The sequence below is a fragment of the Quercus robur genome, chromosome 7 (genome assembly GCF_932294415.1).
Source record: "Quercus robur chromosome 7, dhQueRobu3.1, whole genome shotgun sequence".
NCBI classification, from domain to species: Eukaryota; Viridiplantae; Streptophyta; class Magnoliopsida; order Fagales; family Fagaceae; genus Quercus; species Quercus robur.
In genome coordinates this window covers 46,305,093-46,323,127 of record NC_065540.1, presented here as the reverse complement: position 1 = coordinate 46,323,127, position 18,035 = coordinate 46,305,093, and the positions used below count along the sequence as shown (strand labels likewise).

Genomic DNA, 18,035 nt, shown 5'->3' with positions numbered 1-18,035 from the left:
TACGGTTCACTGACTTATTTACATATGCTGGTAAAAGAACCGTTTCAGTGAACGGTTCACAATTAACCAGATTGGACCGGATCAAAACCATATAATTATAAATAGTGGGGATTTGTCGTTTGGACCGTTTCAACAATGATTTGTGGAAGTTATCAAAATGTGAGGACTTCATCGTAGTAGACATTGCACACTGACATGACATTAATATGCTTTATATCATGAGTCATGACCATCATATACATGAGAATCACTTCTATCCAACTAATAATGAAGAGTTCCTTCTCAAGAAAAAAAAAAAAAAAAATAGTAATGAAGAGTTGTGCAATTTTTTTGCTACGCAGGAAAAAGGGGATTACTTGTTATTAAAAGAAATATAAATTCCAGTAATTTGTGTCAGCTTGACTGACTGTTCTTGGACGCTCCTATCCAAGTGGTGGGTGTGATCAGTGATCACATGCGTGTTGGAGACTCTAATCCAACAACTCTCATGGTCAAGTCAACTGTGTTAAAAGTATTTTATTTTATTTTAATTTTTTATGTAACTGCGTTTAAAGACTTCAATTGACTTGGAAGTTCGTAAAATCTTCATTTTATATTCATCCCATCCCATCCCTCACCTCGCTCACAACATCAGATATATTTACAGTGCTTTGCTTTTGCCTTCTCTTTTCTCTTTTTGGGTATCAAATTCAAATGGGGTGTTTAGGTTGGAAGTATCAATTGTTCTGTCTTGTAGTTCTACTCTCCTTTCTCTTTCATCTTCCATCGTCTTTTTCCTCGTCCTTGTCATCAATCTCACCATGCTCTGCTTTACTCCATTTTAATAGCTCTCTTTCTCTTCACAGATCCGCTTCTCCTTCTTATTACGCATCTAGAATTCAGATGTGTGATAATTCATATCCAAAGACAGCCTCTTGGAAGGAAGATAAGGAATGCTGTAGTTGGGATGGGGTCGAGTGTGACCAAACCACACGCCATGTTATTGGCCTCGACCTCAGTTGCAGTTGGCTCAATGGCCCCATTCATTCCAACAGTACCCTCTTCTTTCTTCCCCATCTCAGGACCTTGAATCTCGCTGGCAATTGCTTCAATGAATCCCTAATTTCGCCTGAGTTTGGCAAGTTTAAGACTTTGACTCATCTTAACCTTTCTTATTCCTGTTTTTCTGGCAAAATCCCGAACGAAATCTCTCATTTGTCTTCGCTGGTTTCACTTGATCTTTCACTCAACGATGAGCTTTTAATTGAAACACCAGTATGGAAAAGAGTCATTCATAACCTTACTCAGTTAAGGGAACTTCTTCTGGATTGGTCAGATATGTCCTCAATCAGACCTAATTCCTTGATGAATCTATCCTCCTCTTTAACAACTCTTAGTCTCCATCACTGTTACTTGCAGGGAAAACTCGAAAATAACTTCCTCTACCTTCCCAGTATACAAACCCTTGATCTAGGGTTCAATGACAATCTTGATTTGGGTTCTTTTCCAAAGCATAATTGGAGCAGTATTTCCCTAAAGTTCTTAGATCTTTCTTGGATAAGATTTTCAAGAGAATTACTTGATTTTATCGGCAATATGAAGTCCTTGGAGCATTTGAATCTCGCTAATTGCAATTTGACTGGGTCAATTTCAACATCACTTGGGAACCTTACAAAACTTACTATTTTGGATCTATCATATAATAATTTTAGTGGTGAGATTCAATTTTCACTTTTAAATTTTAGTTGTCTTTGGCATATGCATGAACTAACAATTTTTTTTTAATTATTGATGAATATTTCAACAGGTTTGCTGCCGTTGTCACTATTTCACTTGCCCAATCTCTCAAGTTTATACCTTGACAACAATCAACTTATTGGTCCCCTTCCTAATCACGAAAGTGGGCTTTTGAATCTAAAAGATCTCTACTTAAGTTCAAATTTCCTAAATGGGACGCTGCCATCTTGGTTGTTCAATTTACCCTCTTTGGTGACATTAAATCTTGATGGTAATCAATTCATTGGTGAGATTGGTGAATTTAAGTCCAATTCATTAGAGCATCTTGATTTGGGTTATAATAAGCTACAGGGTTTTATACCAAGGTCAATATCTAGATTTGTTAACCTTACTTATCTATCTCTCACATCAAATAACTTTATTACCATGTTAGAGTTAGATATGTTTTCAAAGCTCAAAAATCTCGACTATCTTGATTTGTCAAATAACTTAGTTAGCATCAACAATAATGTCACCTATACCCTGCCCAAACTTAGCAGTTTGATCTTGTCTTCTTGCAACATTAGTGAATTCCCAATATTCTTAAAAATAGCAGCAACATTACAATTCTTAGACCTTTCCAAGAATAGAATTTATGGTTAAGTTCCAAAATGGTTGGGGGATATGGGGAGGAATTCATTATATTTTCTTGATCTTCATGACAACTTGCTTCAAGGACCATTTCCCACTCTAAGTTTTCTTAGTCTACGATATATCTTTGTCTCCAATAACAAATTAACTGGAGAAATCCCTTCTTTAATTTGCAATGCAAGTTCCCTTTATGTTTTAGACTTGTCCCATAACAACTTAAGTGGCGCGGTTCCTAAGTGTTTGGTACATTCTAATGTCCTCTCAGTGTTGGATTTGCGAATGAATAGGCTTCATGGTACCATCCCTGCAACATTTTCCAAGAGAAATAATTTTAGAAATATTAACCTTAATGGCAATCAATTGGAAGGGCCATTGCCAAGATCTTTGGCAAATTGTAGAAACTTGGAAGTTCTAGATCTTGGAAGTAATAAGATAAATGGAACCTTCCCTTATTGGTTAGGAAGTCTTTTAAAATTACAAGTTCTTGTCATAAGATCCAACAAATTTCAAGGTCATATAGGCAATCCTAAGACCAAATTTCTTTTCCCAAATTTGCGAATCCTAGACATCTCTAACAATGAGTTTAATGGGTCTTTGCCAAGAGAATATTTCAAATATTTGAAAGCTATGACAAATGTGGATGAAGGAAAAGTTGCGTTGAAATATATGGGAGAGGAGTATTATCAGGATTCTTTGAATGTGACAATTAAAGGGTCGTATATTGAGTTGGTGAGAATCCAAACTGTCTTCACGACCATTGATTTTTCAAACAATAGTTTCAGCGGGGAGATGCCAAAGATAATTGGGAGGCTAAAATCACTCAAGGGGCTCAACTTTTCTCACAATAACCTTACAGGTCATATTCCATCATCATTTGGAAATTTGAGCAATCTTGAATGGTTAGACCTCTCTTTCAACAAACTTAACGGGGAGATTCCTAGACAATTGGCAGATCTACCATGGCTTGAAGTTTTAAAGTTGTCACATAATCAACTTACAGGACCCATACCTTCAGGAAAGCAATTCAATACATTTGCTAATGATTCATACACTGAAAACTTGGGATTATGTGGATTTCCATTGTCAAGAAAGTGCAATAGTCATGCGGCAAAGAAACCACCACCATTGACCTTACAACAAAAAGACAATTTAGAACCTGAAAATGGGTTTAGTTGGCAAGCTATATCGATGGGTTATGGATGTGGAATGATATTTGGAATGTTGATGGGATATCTTATGTTTAAAATTGGAAAACCAAAGTGGATTGTGAGGATGGTCAAGTTAGAGTAAACATATCATGCTCAGAAGGTTGAAGAAGAATGTCCAAAGACACGGTGGAAAAAATAACCAGTCAAAACAATTTATGGGTGGTTTTGCTAGAGTTTTTCAAGAAGGTTTCAAAGGCATGTTGTACTATTTTAACTCCGAATTTGACACAAATGGCAAATCCTAGTAGAAAGCGGAGCTCTCCTTCAGCCCTGTCCATATGGCAGGATTAGGCTAAAAAAGAAGCCTCTCTAAACATTCACTTCATCATCATCCTTATTCACTTTCTTCTTCGTTTTTTAAACAATGGAGACAACACGGAATTGTTATTTTTGAGAATATCAACTTCTTTCATGGTCCCCAAAGACACAGGACACCATTCTTTGCTAAGGTATGCCTCCCTCTTTAGTTTCATCTTTGGGTACCTTTGTCACTTTCTTATCTGTTTTTTTCTAAATTCAAAGGCTCATTCAAAGGAAAATCAAGATGCTGGGCTTTATAATTATTATTTACAAAATAAGGGTTTTGATTTGCTTGTTTTAATGCAGCTGGTTGGCATTGTTGCTGTTGAAGTAATTGGTAAGCCCAAGATCTCTTTCCACCTTGCAATTTGGTTTTTTGTTATTATAATATTTGTCTTTTATTGAATTGATTTTTTTGCTCAATAAGTTTCAGGGTTGTTGCCTTTAATGTTTCAAAACATATCAATAACCTTTGTGCTCTTGAACAGATCAAGACCTCTATGGCTAACACAAAGGTCCTATATCTGTCTTTTTTGTGTCCATTTTTTGATTCTTTGGTGAATGCATTTCTTAATGTTTAACATATGTTATTTATGCTGAATGTGAATATTATTACTTTTTAATTAAAAAAAGAAGAAATGTGAGAATTCAACTTGGTTGAAGATTCAGGATGATATTGAGATTGTATCGTAATATATAACCATGTTAAAATAACAATTTTCCCAAAAGTTTAAGTTGTTAGAAAATGGTCAATTTAATCATTTAATCATATTCTAACAAGTATCATTTCTCAAATTTATCAAAAAAAAAAAAAAAAAAAAGTATCATTTCTCAAAGAGGCTATGACAGTTAAGTCATGGTGTCTAATAAAATCCCAGGTATATACCTGGTACCAAGTGTAAAGTCTGAGGAGAGATTAAGGATTGGTTTGAGGTTGCAAAGTGAATTTTTTGTTAGTGAATAGTCAAGTTGTAATTGGGGGGGAGGGCATTTCTTTGATTTTGATGATAGGCGTAATTGAGGGTTTTAGACTTTTGGTTTGATTCTTTGTAAGGTTAGTTGCAGCTTCTATTTAGTTTCCTGCTTGCTCTGTTTTTGTTGTTAGATGTTGCAGCATTTAGCTCCTAGAGTTTGCCATTTGTATGGTTTTGTTCATTAAAAAAAAAAAGTTACAAATATCTACGATTTTCCTTGAGGACCTTGATTATATTTGCTTGCTTAGTTTTTACATATCGAAACAATCTAGAATGAAAGTGTGCATTCAGCAATAGGCTGTTCGCATGGGAAGCCTTTCATTTCTAGACATCCCTCTAATCTGATAACAACATGTTATAGGTGGAACTCAATCCAAAATCATAACACAACTCACCAGAAAACCCTACCAAAAAGCTCACTTTTTCTTTGTGACTTTAGGTAAAAGTTATCTTGTGGAGGATGGTTAAAGGTTTCTTTTAAGCAATTTAAGAAAGAGGACCTTGGTGTTTCTTATAGAATCATCTAGGATTCAAATCCCCTCACTCATATTGTTGTAACTATCAAAAAGGGAGGAAATTGGTGTTATAAATAGAAATTATTGTTGAGGAAGGGATATTACCCTGCAAATAAGACACATTGAACACTCAGGGATGTATTTTTTTTTTTTTTTAAACAGCCTTAGCTAACAGCCATAGATGTATTACTAAATCATGTTTGACGGGTGATACAAACCTTACCTCATAATAGTGTTTTTTGGTACTCTGGTTGGATTCTGTTTTACTTTCAAATGTTTTGTTTTAGTTGTAAAGAATAATTGATTCCATATTGTATTTGCTTTCTTTTCTTTGCTATGAATAATATGCGATAGTTCTACTCTATTATTATCTTTTGGAACATGATGTCTTCTCTTTACAATTGCTCTTTGTTGAGTAGCAAAATATTCTCTTTCTATATAATTGCTAGCTTTGGAATATCCCCCATCTCCTTGATGCACATGTTCATTTGGTAAAGGCTTGGAGTACTTATATTGTACATTTTGAAAAACCACAAATATCGGTTTAGGTTTTTTCTGTGGTTAAACCTAAACCAATATTTGTATTATTTTTTCTACTCCTGGTGTTAAATTAAAAATAACAAGAATGCATTTACAGTTCTTAAATTCTTGCAGGGCCTCATTGATCAAGGTGATGAGCTCTAAAAGAGTAACAGACGTTAACTCAGCAAAAGAAAAAATTCAACTAAGTTTTTTGATGGTGTCTAGTTTCTTAGTATTGAATTAGCTTATTATGTCAGAATGGATTGTAGTTATATGTTACACTCTTTTTGTGGCTACACCATTCTTATATAAGTATTTTTCGATGATCTGCATTTTGGTTTCAGTGTATTACAAAAATGATTAAGCATTGAATTTTGCTTTGTTTGCCATGCTTGCATTGTGATAAAGATGCTCACCAATGTAGTGTGTTTAAACAAGGATATACTTGCCCAGTTGTTTAAAATTTCTTCTTACTCAGTCAACTTGATAGCAGTTACACTTGTCTAATAGGTCTAAAGGTCTCTATTCGTAGGAAGTTAAAACAAGAAAGAAGAGAGGGGGGGGGGGGGGGGGGGGTGGGGCGGCGTGGCAGTAGAGACAATTGCATATTTCATATTACCATCTAATTTTTTTCTTTGAGGGTGAAGTGAACATGGTGCTATACTGTTAGGACTAAAATCAAACGCATAGAAAAATAGAATGCCCTAGACTGTGCATAGCTTGCAAGTTGTAGTCTTAATATCACTGAAATATAAAATCTATATATTTGCAAAATTGACTGATTTTGAATATATATATTCCCCCCCCCCCCCCCCCCCCCTTCCGACTACTCTGCTACAAGGTGCTCTTGGGAGATTATTGTTGCAAAATGGGATATTCCTATCGCTTTAAAATGCTGTAGGTCAGAATGTCTCTAATTTCAATTGTTCAATCCATTTAATTGCCGATAATGAACAATGTCTTGCATTAGGAATGTTAAATCCATTCTAAGTATTATGTTTTGGGAAATTAAAATATATGAGAGACCCAATTTCTCTAGTCTCTTCATTATGGTGTACCACAATGAAAGATTTTAAATTGTCTATATGCTTTGTTTTTTGCACAGAAGCTTTATTAGCAAGCTAACATTGTGATTATACTGAATTCTATTACGTGTAGAAGGAATTGTACGTCATAAAACCTTGTGTGCGTAGTGGAGCCAATCAGCAGATTTTCCTTCAATTCGCACTCATCTAACGATGTTGTGGCTTGAAACATTGCAGCAACAGTTCAATTTGATAGTTTGAATTGATAGCCCATTATCTGATTATTGTAAAAATCTTTTTTTTTTATATACTTTTTTTGGTATTACGGTGCACCTTATAACAAACTGATAAGCATGGTAGTATCTGATTTGTGCCAAATAACCTCTGCATGTAATTCATGTAAATAAAAATCTGGAACCATGGGAACTTAATACAGCCTTATTCAGCATAGAATGTTCATGGAAGATCCTTTAAAACAAGAACACAAGTACAGGTGTCAAAGTCTGAAATGCAATTTGTTTAGCATAATACTTGAAAAAAATGCCACATACCACCCAACAGGAAAATGGAAATATTAAGGGTGTGTTTGGATAGAACTTATTTTGCTGAAACTGAAAACTGAAAACTGAAAACACTGTAGCAAAATAATTTTTAAATGTGTGAATAGTGCTGTGGGACCCATTTTTAATGAAAAAATTGATAAAAAATGAAATTTGTGGGTCCATGAACAGTACATGGACCCACTTATTGACAGAAAAGTAAAAAAAACAGGGCTAAACAGAGCGCAACAGTACTTTACTGTAAGTACTGTTGCGCTTGTCCCCTGAAACGTGTGTAGAAAAAAAAAAAAAAAAAAAAAAATTGCAAAACGCAAAACGCAAAACTTGGACGTGGATCCAAACCCAGCCTAAATGCAAAAGCCTTTTGAGACCGTCTCAAAGTGTAGTCAAAACAATTCAAGTGGAAGGAACTACAGCAAGCCAAAACAAGTGTAGGTCAATTTGGTTTTAAGTGATATCAGAGCTTAAGATTCAACGGAAGCTGAATTATGAAATAGGATTGGTGAAGTCAATCACACATAGTTGGGATATAAAGTTTCATGGTAGTTATGTTGTTAGCAAAGATTTTTGAAAACATAGTACCAACCATTTCATACATTATAGAGGCACATGGATAACATATAAAGGTTGAGAAATGCTCTCGGCCTCTGTGGTCAATATCAATCACTTTGCAATGTCTTGGAATGTTGTTGACCATTGTTAAAAGGAGCAAAGGGGGAAGGGGCTGTTGTATAACAATGATAGTATATAATCTTCCCAGGCAATTAAGTGAAAAAGTATCTGCATGGTAGGAACAATTTTGGCCAAGTTTCAAAGGCTTCACCCTTTTAATTGGTCTTTAACTCATAACCTCACATTCTACCTAATACTTGAAGTGAGGAGGTGACAATTGCAGTAGCTTAAAGGCTTCATATTTTAATAAGAACTTGTACCTTTTTTTATATATATAAGTGAAAAATGAAAATAGTAGATAATGATTTACAAGTGTCAAGTCCCAAACCCTTTTTAAAATGATGTGATTATTTTTTAACGAAGTATAGTTGATACAATATACTAGATTTCTAAATTAAGCTATCTAAAAAAAAACTTAGCAAACCTCATAGTTCAACATCTAAATTGATCACTATCAACAATATTAACAGAAATAAAATAAAATGACTTATCAACTAACGCTTTCTAAGTGTGACTCTACTTTATTAGTAGAAAAAAAAAATCCCAAAGCCAAAGTTTATCTAGAAAAATCAATCACCCAAATAAATAAACAAAGCAGTAGATTTAGCCTTTTGAGAGAGAGACTAAAATTAGTTAGCAAGGTCATGTGCAAAAACATCTGTTGCCTTCAAGTATGGCATAACCTTTGCCAAAAATCAGCTATTCACAAAAATAAACAAAACTCTAGTCTTCAATTATTTTATAGTATCCTTTTGTTAAGGACATTAAGAGCATGGCATTTTAGCTTTACAAATTTGATCTTACAGCTAGGACTTGAGGGAGAGAAATGGACTGAACTAGACCGAATGGACCGCAGTGGACCAAATGAACTGAATTAAATTAGACCAAACTTATTCATATGAATTGAAGTTGACCGAAATGTTACGCATCTTTTTCCTTTTTTTTGAGAGAGAGAGGACCGAAATGCTATATTGGTATAGCTCAACAGAAGTGTAACAATAAATATACTTATACTTTTAGATATTATATAGATCTTTGTCATTGTCAAAATAAATACATAAATGGGGACACATGTACACAAATTGCACGAGTTGCATGCTCTAATAGCTAAGTAACCTTCATTGATGGAGGACACTCGAAGACTTTTGCTTGCTACCAACCGCAACCAATGCACTTTTGTCTTACCAAGCAGAAAAAGTTATGGCTGCTGTTATCATCTCGAGTATTTGAGACACATTTGTAAAGAAGTGCTAAAATCTCGAGAGTGCATTTAATGGGTGTGTTGCATTGGTATAAGAATCACTAAATGAGAGAGCAGAAAAGAACTTTGAAAATATATATAGAAATAAGATTAATAGGAAGAAAAGTAAAGAATGAGATGAAGAGAGGAAGAGAAAGAACTAGTGGAAAGCGAAGCCAGAAAGCTCGCCAAGGCAGCTATCCGAACTAAGCACTATAATATGCTGCAATACATAGTAAAGTGAACAAACATCTTTCTAAAAAAAAAAAACTCCCCACTACTATGGAAGAACAACTGCACAGTTACCCCGAGTGTAAATACTAAATAAGTTTATCATTTCTTTAAACAGACAATTCTACTACTTCACTGTGTGAACCATTTAGACATGGAAACTAGCAATTTGACTTCTAAGAGTAGTAATATCAACAGGAGAATTGAGACCATGTAACAAATCAATCAGCTCAACAAATCCAGAAGAAGGAAACCATGTTCCTGTCCCATTCCATAACATAAAAAATAACCAAGTTCACATTTATCACGTATTCGTCCTCTTGCAGAAGTTTCCCAAAGTCAGTTTCTAGCCAATGGTTCTTCTGAGTACATGTATATTTCTCTTCATCCCAGGTTCAACATGATTGGCTCAAAACTTCCAAAATTTCAGAGCAGAAAAAGTCTTTCTTAACTTCTACAACCAAATCAGACATGTATCTTCTATAGTTCCCCATCAAAGAATCAACAGAATAGGAATATAACACCCACACAGAGAATTTAATTAGATTTGGAATAATAAGATTACTGATAATTCTGATCAGAGAAACTAGTGCAAAAGTTAAGCATACTTATATAACTTGACAAATAATAAAATATATGCAAAAACAACAAACTGAACCATAATTTCTTGCAAAGCAACAATCATAAATTATGACAGATCTCATTGCTTCTAACAGAAATTACTCTTATGAACCTCGTATTGCTTGGTCCATCAACATTTTTCAATTCCTGAAAATATAAGGCTAAAACGGACTATATGTATCAGTTTGCTACAATGGAGGCAAACCAACAAAACCATAAACCATTAAAAAAAAAAAAAAAAAATTTAATGCATCTTTAATTATTTTCCTTAGTATGTAACCACACCTTTGGTGGATTTGTCTAGAAAAACTAGACTCTCAACATAAGAACCAACAAAAGTATACTGATATCCAGTAATCCTAAGATGCTTACTATTCTGGCTCTCTGGATTCCACAAGATGATCTGTCCAACATCCTTTAGCAATACAACCTCACCATTCCTCTTAAAACCTAATGCTCTTGGTACGCCCCCTCCAGGATCTTGATCAATTGTAGTTAAAACTTTTGTCCATGATGAAGCCACACCATACTCTTTCATCACCCATATGTTGAGACAACCATTAAAATGCTGCCTTTCAAAACTAAAGTATCCGTTGTGAAACAAGGCGATAGAATTCCCATACACGGAAACAGAAATGCCCAATGCCTCTACACTTTCACGGGTATAACCTGGAAATTCTGGCAGTGATATTTCACGGAAGATCTCGTCACCCAAATCGAGCACCAAAACAAAAGGATGAAATTTGCGATCATTAGTCCTCTTCCAAGCCAGCCAATGCAAAGCCCCATTGACAAATGCTTGAGGTTCACGACCACGTACAGCACATGTGGGAACAACATGATCCTTAAACATTCTCCATTTACCAGTGGAAAGTGAATAAACCGCGACCATGGGTCTAGACCTACTATGGTGAAGTCTATGCAGTATGGTCGCGACCATCACCACTTTATAGTCATTAGTTTTGGGATCAAATCCAAAACCAATAGAGGCAGTGAACTCACCCAATGTGAAGGAGGTAATATTGGGATCAGGAAGTTTGAGAAACTTTCTAACACAAGGGTTCCACACAAAGAATTTATTAGTGTCTGTGAGTATATCATCATCGGCAAGGCAGAGCAGGCCATTACACATACCGACAACACGGAATGTTCCATTATAGTGCTTAGATTTTGGAGCATGGAAAGGGGAATCAAACCTGGTGTGTTGAGTGAAATCAGGATCATCTTCGTTATGCAATGTGTAGAATTCTTGATGTTTTTGTAAGCAGGGCCTGGAAAGGAGAAAGTTATGGTTGGTGTTGGAGTGGTGGATGAGATGTGTGGAGATGAAGGTGGGGTTTTGGATTAGCCTTCTCCAAGTTTTGGATACGGAGGTGCAGATAATGATGCATTTGATAGGTAAGCGTAGGAAAATATCAGTTACAATCTCACCGGGTAAACATTCCCAGTTTTTTTTTCTGTCGTCTGACATTGCCTCTTCCAGAGAGAGAGAGACTGAGGTTGAAGTTTGTGTTCTTGAGGACTGTGGAATGTGGACTCTTTTAATTAAGTCTCAAACAATTCCACCATTGATACTTAAAAAGCGTTTAATTCATAGTTATATTTTAAGGATTCCACCATTTGATACATAAAAGAGTTTAACTATGACTCTACTTCATAGTTCATAATAGAGTTTAACTAAAACTCTGCTATCTCCAACGAACTCTCACGTTTTTTCATTGAATATTTATCCTTTACAACTGTAGTGTGCGATACGTCTGATTTGAAAGCCAAAAACATTCAACTCGTACTAGAGTGGTTTCCTTTGGTTGTTAGTGACACATATGTGCAGCCGCATGTTCTCAACAGCCGTAATCTTAGAGGAGATCAAACTAAAACTCTACTTATCTCCAATGTCAGACAGAAACTCTACTTATCAATAGTTACTCAATAGTTATTAGTATAAACCGAGTGCTCTTCTTTTTTCTTCATTTGAATAAGTATTATATTTACTAGCTGCAAACTCAGAATGTAAAATTTGTAGGTTAAATAGTACATGTGTTATTTAAAAATATTTATATATTTATAATTTTAATGTAATATAAGAAACATAATTTAATAAAAAAAATTAAATTACATACTTTTAATATTATTTTATATAAATGGAGATAATGTTATTAAAATGAAAATTTTAAAATATACCATAATCAGTTGACTAATTTGTATAATGAATTTATTCGAGAATATAAATATTAAAAATATTTGTATAACCTTATTTTTTGGAATACATGTAACATGTTACATTAAGTTTAAATTATTATATAAGTTTAGGATTGTAGCATTTTTTTTTCTTTTCAAATACAAATATAATGCCTATATTATTGAAACCAAAATTTTAAGATAATTTTTTGAATATTTATCATAATTATTACTTTTTCCGGGCCCATGTCATTAATTTCTAATTCCATTTTATTTGAATTTTTAGCGCAAAACTAAAGAGTTTGGCCCAATAGACCAAAATTTCATATTTTTCAACTCAAAAATTAATGGAAAAAAAAAAAAAGAATTTTTGAGTCCAAAACTAAAAAGGCAACTTGCAAAAAGAATCAATTTAAGGTCCAATTAGTTCAACTGGATCGAATGGACCGAATTTGACAAAATTGTACCAAAATAGACCGAACTAGACCAAAATGCTATACTATTGTGACTCAAAAGGAGTGTAGCAAAAACAAATGCTATGCTTCAACAATAAATGCATTTATATAATAAGACCAGAAGCACACATATTTCATATATTTAAACCGATAATGTTGAAGATAGAGGAAAAGGGTAAAATAAGAGAAGAATGTTAGGATAACAATCATACATACACCCTATAGATGTTGGAGTTAATCGTAGGAGCCTATCTAGTTATGTTTGCATCACCAAAAATTTTAGATTCATACCACTACATTTAATTGCTAATGTCTTCTTCATTTTTTTGCTAAGTAATAATATATAGTACATGTATTTGCTAATGTATTTCTAAAGATTATAAAACAATTGAAGCCAATGAAGCATGTGGCTTATTCCAATGCCTTATGTAAGTTATTTGCCTCTTAAAACTAGGCCTCCAAGGATAGGAGCCTATCTAGTAATGTTTGCATCATCAACAATTTTTAGGACTACAACATTTAAAAGCACTTATTCTAATAAAACACATTTAAACTTAGGGAGCCCAAACAGAGCTCAGAGGAGTTTTCAATCAATTGGTGATCAAGTCCCTTTACAAAGCCCTTATTAGATGGTAATATGTAATATGGAATTTTCTAATTGACTGAGCAAAGGTGAAATTTAACACAACTAAGCAGCATATCCATATCCACAAAATACACACACACAAACTGCATTAGCAAGCATCTTCATTACAATGCAAGCATAGTAGACAAAATCAATTGCCTAATCATTTCATTACACACACTGAAACCAAATTGCATATCATCTAGAAATACTAACATAATAATGATGTAGCCACAAAAGGATTTTAACATAAACAACTACAACTAGGCAAGGAGAAGCTTAACAAAATTGAGCAGCACATCCTTGTCCCCAAAACTCACACACACACACCCACTATGTTGGTGAGCTTCATCACGGTGCAAGCATGACAGTCAAAACTAAGTGCTAAATCATTTTTGCACACACACTAAAACCAACTGCAAATCATCCAGAATTACTAAAATAAAAATGGTGAAGCCACAAAATGAGTCTTAACATAAACAAATACAATTCATTTTGGCATAATAAACTAATTCCATACTGAGAAACAAAACACCATCCAAAAGCTTTATTGAATCTTTTTTTTTTTTGGCTAAGTTAAAGTCTGTTACTGCAACTCATCACCAACCATGATTTCATAGGGTCTTGCAAGAAATTAAGACATGTAAGTGCATTCTTGTTTGTGATTTAACACCAAAAGTAGAAAAATTAACACCAATTAGTGTATTAACCTTACAGAAAAACCTAAACTAACCAACACTAATATTTATCGTTTTTTGGAATGTTCACATTAAGAAGTACCCCATACACACCCCTAAACTTGGATTCTGCTTCAATATGTGATCCAGTTACATAATTCAACCTGCCTTTATAGAGCTATTGCATTTTGGTCTCTAAAAGTTGAACTTGAAACACATAAATTGTTTCATCATTGAATTTAATATCACAAATGTATAAAAACAACTATAAAATTGACAACAACAACAACAAAAAGAAAAGAAAAGATACAAGTGCACAACATATAGAAATCTCAATCACCTCTGTTTTTTAACCCATAAAGGATCTGAACCTTGATTATTGCAGGACATTTCTCAAGAGTTGCATTGTCTTGCACTTTCTGTCCAAATCTAGAAGTTCCCAATAGCAAAAACAAAAATGAAAAGACATTAATAGCTAAAAACAGTAATTATAGGCGCAATCTAATCAATAAAAAAGTGTGGGCCAATTTTGTCCCTATACAATTAATTGTGTTACTTTTGTCCTTCAAAATTTAAAACTAGGGTCCCTCAACTATTAATTATGAAAATTTCAATTTTCAACTTTCAAAATCAAATCAATTGTATCCTTAATTATTGACTTGGTTTTGTAAGTTGAAAAACAAAATTGACACAATTAAATGTGTAGGAATGAAATTAAAACCATCCCCATTGTTAGAGGACCAAAAGAGTAATTTGCTTTGCCAAAAAAAAATGTTGGTTTGAATTTAGGTAAGGTTTGGCAGTGAGGGATTTCAGGTTTTAATGCATGCTATCTTTGTGGTTTGTTTCGTGATGCAGAAAATAAGTAAGAAAAAATGGTCAAGGAGAATCAAGGATAAGCATGACCTTTTTTTCCCCCAAATGAATGAATGAATTTTTAATGTAAACAAACTATACAAATAGAGCAAGCAGCAAACTAAATAGTAATTAAAACCAAACTTACAAATAATCGAACTAAAACCCCTCAATTAGGGGCTGAGGGAAGGGGGGGTCGAGGGGGGGTGCCCCCCTGACCTTCTCAAAAATTCTCTATGTATTAGTAGTAAACTATTAATACGTAGTAAAAGGTTATTTGTCCCTCTTGACATAAACAACTTTTTAGTTTTTACTAGATATGTATAGCTAACTTGTCAATAAGAAGACAATTTTACGTTCACAAAGCATTGAAGTAGCACTTTTATTAAATAATGGGTCCCACCTACCAGTACATTGGTTTTGCACACAATTTCATTGAATACGACTGGGAAAAAAAAAATATAGTGATACCAAACTATAGCACCTCACCAGTCTGCCTCTTATTTACAATTTTTTTCTTTTGTTATCAACCACTTTCAGTCTCAACCTGAGTTTTTGCTGGGAAAGAAAAAAAAAATCTTGAGTTTTTGCATCAACTCAAATGTCTACATAACATTTTAAGTGCATTCTGGCATTGAGGAACATATACAACTTCATTGTAATATGTCCAGGTCAAATTCTAAATGAGCTCGTATCGAAGTAGATTTTGCAATTGAGTAAATTTAATTAGAAATGAAAAAAATTGAATTAAAGTAAAATTTTATATTAGATTATGTATGACAATGACTTTGGCATATAGTCGTTTATTAATTTTGTTATTAGTATCGATTAATATTTCTTAGATTAATTTTACCTTCAATCTTGTCTTTTAATCTTGCCCCTCTTGACTTGAAATCCTAGCTCCACCACTGCCCTCAATTACGTTTATCATACAAGATAGTGAAATGCAAGCCCCCTCCCCCTTCCAAAGATTTATGACATAAGATTATTCACTAACAATTTTTTCATTCTCATTACAAACTCAACCTAGGCCTCAATCCCTCTTCTAATCAAAAGTAGGATAGCCTCCTCAAACTTTACATTGCTGCAACATACAAGGCCATTTCTTTGAAGCCAAATATAATAAACTGCCATAGCCTAAGCAAGTAAGCATATGGTGCTTTCAAAACTTTTATCATAACACTCAAAACTACATAACGCAAGCTATATATTTGGGATTTTATAAAACACCATGACTTAATTTGCTCCCATAGTCTCTTTGAAGGAGGATACTTAAAGAACCAGTAGTCCTACTCTCAAGGTAGCTCCTGCAAAATAAACACAAAACATCACCATGTTAGCCCCATTTAAATGGCCTATCTTGAGTGGAAACTCAGATCACTTTCTACCACTTCATTTCAAGAGATATAGTTCTTATTTACTCCTAAGCTTATTTATAGCAAAACTACAACGTTATGTCGTTTCTTCTAAATATGATTAATCTCAAGACCTTCTACTCACAATATGGCGCAAGGCAATATTTATTATTCTTTAAGTAGAAGGGAAAATTGAATTGCACCTAAATGAAATCAAACATTAACGAATATTAAACAATTACATACCAATTGTTGCTAAAAGGGAAGAAGAGTCAATAGCTACTACTACTAATAATATTATTAAATAAATGAAAACAGTGATACTATCTTTACCTTCACTCCACATTCATATATCAAAATTTGCAGATGAAAAAAAAAAAAAAGATAAGAAAAGTTATCAAGTATATACCATCAAGTTGACTTATGGCTCACCTAAATTCTATATAAAACTACAATATCATCTTGAATCTTCATTAAAGTTGAACTCAAAGGTTTTTTTTTTTTTGGTTGAGAAGTAATATTATTCAAATTCAGCATACATAACTAATGTATACAATACTTTATATATTATAATTACTGAAAGTTCAATAAGTGTATAAAACACTATGAATGTTTAGACCCCCAAATTACAAATTACCAATTCAAGCTTAATATCAAACAATTAATGTGCGGAAAATGAACATAAGCTTAATACAGAATTGATAAACAATCTAAACCAAATAAAATCACATCCACAACAGAAATTAAATGGAAAAGATTAAGAGAAGAGAGATGCAAACACAAGGACAACACTCGATGTGTTATCGAAGAGGAAACCAAAACCCTCAGCGTAAAACCTCTCTGCCGCCCTCCAAGCGGTAAATAATCCACTAAAGAAAGTAGTTGGGATACATGAACAACAAAAGACCCTCCAAGCCTAATCTACCCAATGTACCTAAGCCCTCCAAGCTCCTACTCCAACAAGGTTACATCGAACCTATTTCTTCTTTAGCTTGCCGGATTCCGCTACTTAACCATAGCATCTACCAATATGAAATTGGTCCGTTCTTAACTGCTTTCCAAACATCAAATGGCCTCCTCACAGATATGGGCATGGTGAGAAAAGGTTTTGGAAATGTACCTCTCAAGGATTTGACAATGGAGAGGAAGAGAGTAGAGGAATTTGAAGTCTCTATGTGAAGATTGTGGATGAATCAATCTTGTTTTTCTCTAGGGTTTCTCTCTCAAAATTCTCTCTAGAAGCTCTCTGAATATCGTAGGTATAAGGGTATATATACAGTAGGGTGAGAAGGAATGTGAAAAGTAAGTTTTTCCCAAACAGGGTGTTCTGACAACTTGACCTCGCAACTGGGTTGAGTCGCAAGTTCAAGCCGCGAGCTAACGGCCTAGCTAGCCTGAGACTTTTGTCCTGTAGTGCAACAGCTAGCGTGACTCTTCAACTTCTGGCATGCTTGGCACGTGTGCAACTTCTGGCGGCTTGCAAGCCACGAGCCACCCAAAAGATCCAGTTGCTAGTCCCTGCTTCTTTGCACAATTTTGAGCATTTCTTCACACTCTCTCACACACTACCCTTACATGATTCCCACCTAAATACAGGGTTACTAATTGCTAAAATACAAGCAAATTTGGCACTGAATAAAGCCAACAAGATGGTTGATAAAATTCAACCTTACAAT

At 34.1% G+C, this 18,035-nt stretch overlaps 3 protein-coding genes across 4 annotated transcripts in view; 2 read left to right on the top strand and 1 right to left on the bottom strand.

The window, feature by feature from the left end:
- Window positions 1-6,239, top strand: part of LOC126693686 (receptor-like protein 7) — a 98,106-nt gene extending 91,867 nt beyond the window's left edge. Inside the window, exons 3-6 of one of the 2 annotated variants that reach the window (XM_050389806.1) lie at window positions 2,858-4,003; window positions 4,161-4,191; window positions 4,288-4,369; window positions 5,998-6,239. In XM_050389806.1, coding sequence (XP_050245763.1) covers window positions 2,858-3,636 — 779 coding nt within the window. In that variant the 3' untranslated portion in view covers window positions 3,637-4,003; window positions 4,161-4,191; window positions 4,288-4,369; window positions 5,998-6,239. Of the gene's footprint in view, window positions 1-2,857; window positions 4,004-4,160; window positions 4,192-4,281; window positions 4,370-5,997 lie in introns of both variants that reach the window. The other variant, XM_050389805.1, reaches the window with a different exon arrangement.
- Window positions 607-2,861, top strand: LOC126693689 (receptor-like protein 9DC1). Its single transcript, XM_050389815.1, has 2 exons — window positions 607-1,693; window positions 1,787-2,861. The coding sequence occupies exons 1-2, from the start codon at window positions 694-696 to the stop codon at window positions 2,356-2,358; spliced, it is 1,572 nt and encodes a 523-aa protein (XP_050245772.1). The 5' UTR covers window positions 607-693; the 3' UTR covers window positions 2,359-2,861.
- Window positions 6,240-9,741: 3,502 nt separating the features above from the next.
- LOC126691513 (F-box/kelch-repeat protein At3g06240-like) lies at window positions 9,742-11,346 on the bottom strand. Its single transcript, XM_050386547.1, has 2 exons — window positions 10,500-11,346; window positions 9,742-9,854 (listed from the first exon to the last, which is right to left on the bottom strand). Exons 1-2 carry the CDS (start codon window positions 11,344-11,346, stop codon window positions 9,742-9,744), a joined length of 960 nt encoding a protein of 319 aa, XP_050242504.1.
- Between the last annotated feature and the right edge of the window lie 6,689 nt (window positions 11,347-18,035).

What these genes read in the sequence shown, in the direction of transcription:
- LOC126693689 (XM_050389815.1), top strand. Translation starts at nt 694, where the DNA reads ATGGGGTGTTTAGGTTGGAAGTATCAATTGTTCTGTCTTGTAGTTCTA. An exon ending in ATCATATAATAATTTTAGTG is followed by an intron (nt 1,694 to 1,786) that starts GTGAGATTCAAT and finishes ATATTTCAACAG; the next exon opens with GTTTGCTGCCGTTGTCACTA.
- LOC126691513 (XM_050386547.1), bottom strand. Translation starts at nt 11,346, where the DNA reads ATGTGTAATGGCCTGCTCTGCCTTGCCGATGATGATATACTCACAGAC. An exon ending in TCTAGACAAATCCACCAAAG is followed by an intron (nt 9,855 to 10,499) that starts GTGTGGTTACAT and finishes GGAATGGGACAG; the next exon opens with GAACATGGTTTCCTTCTTCT.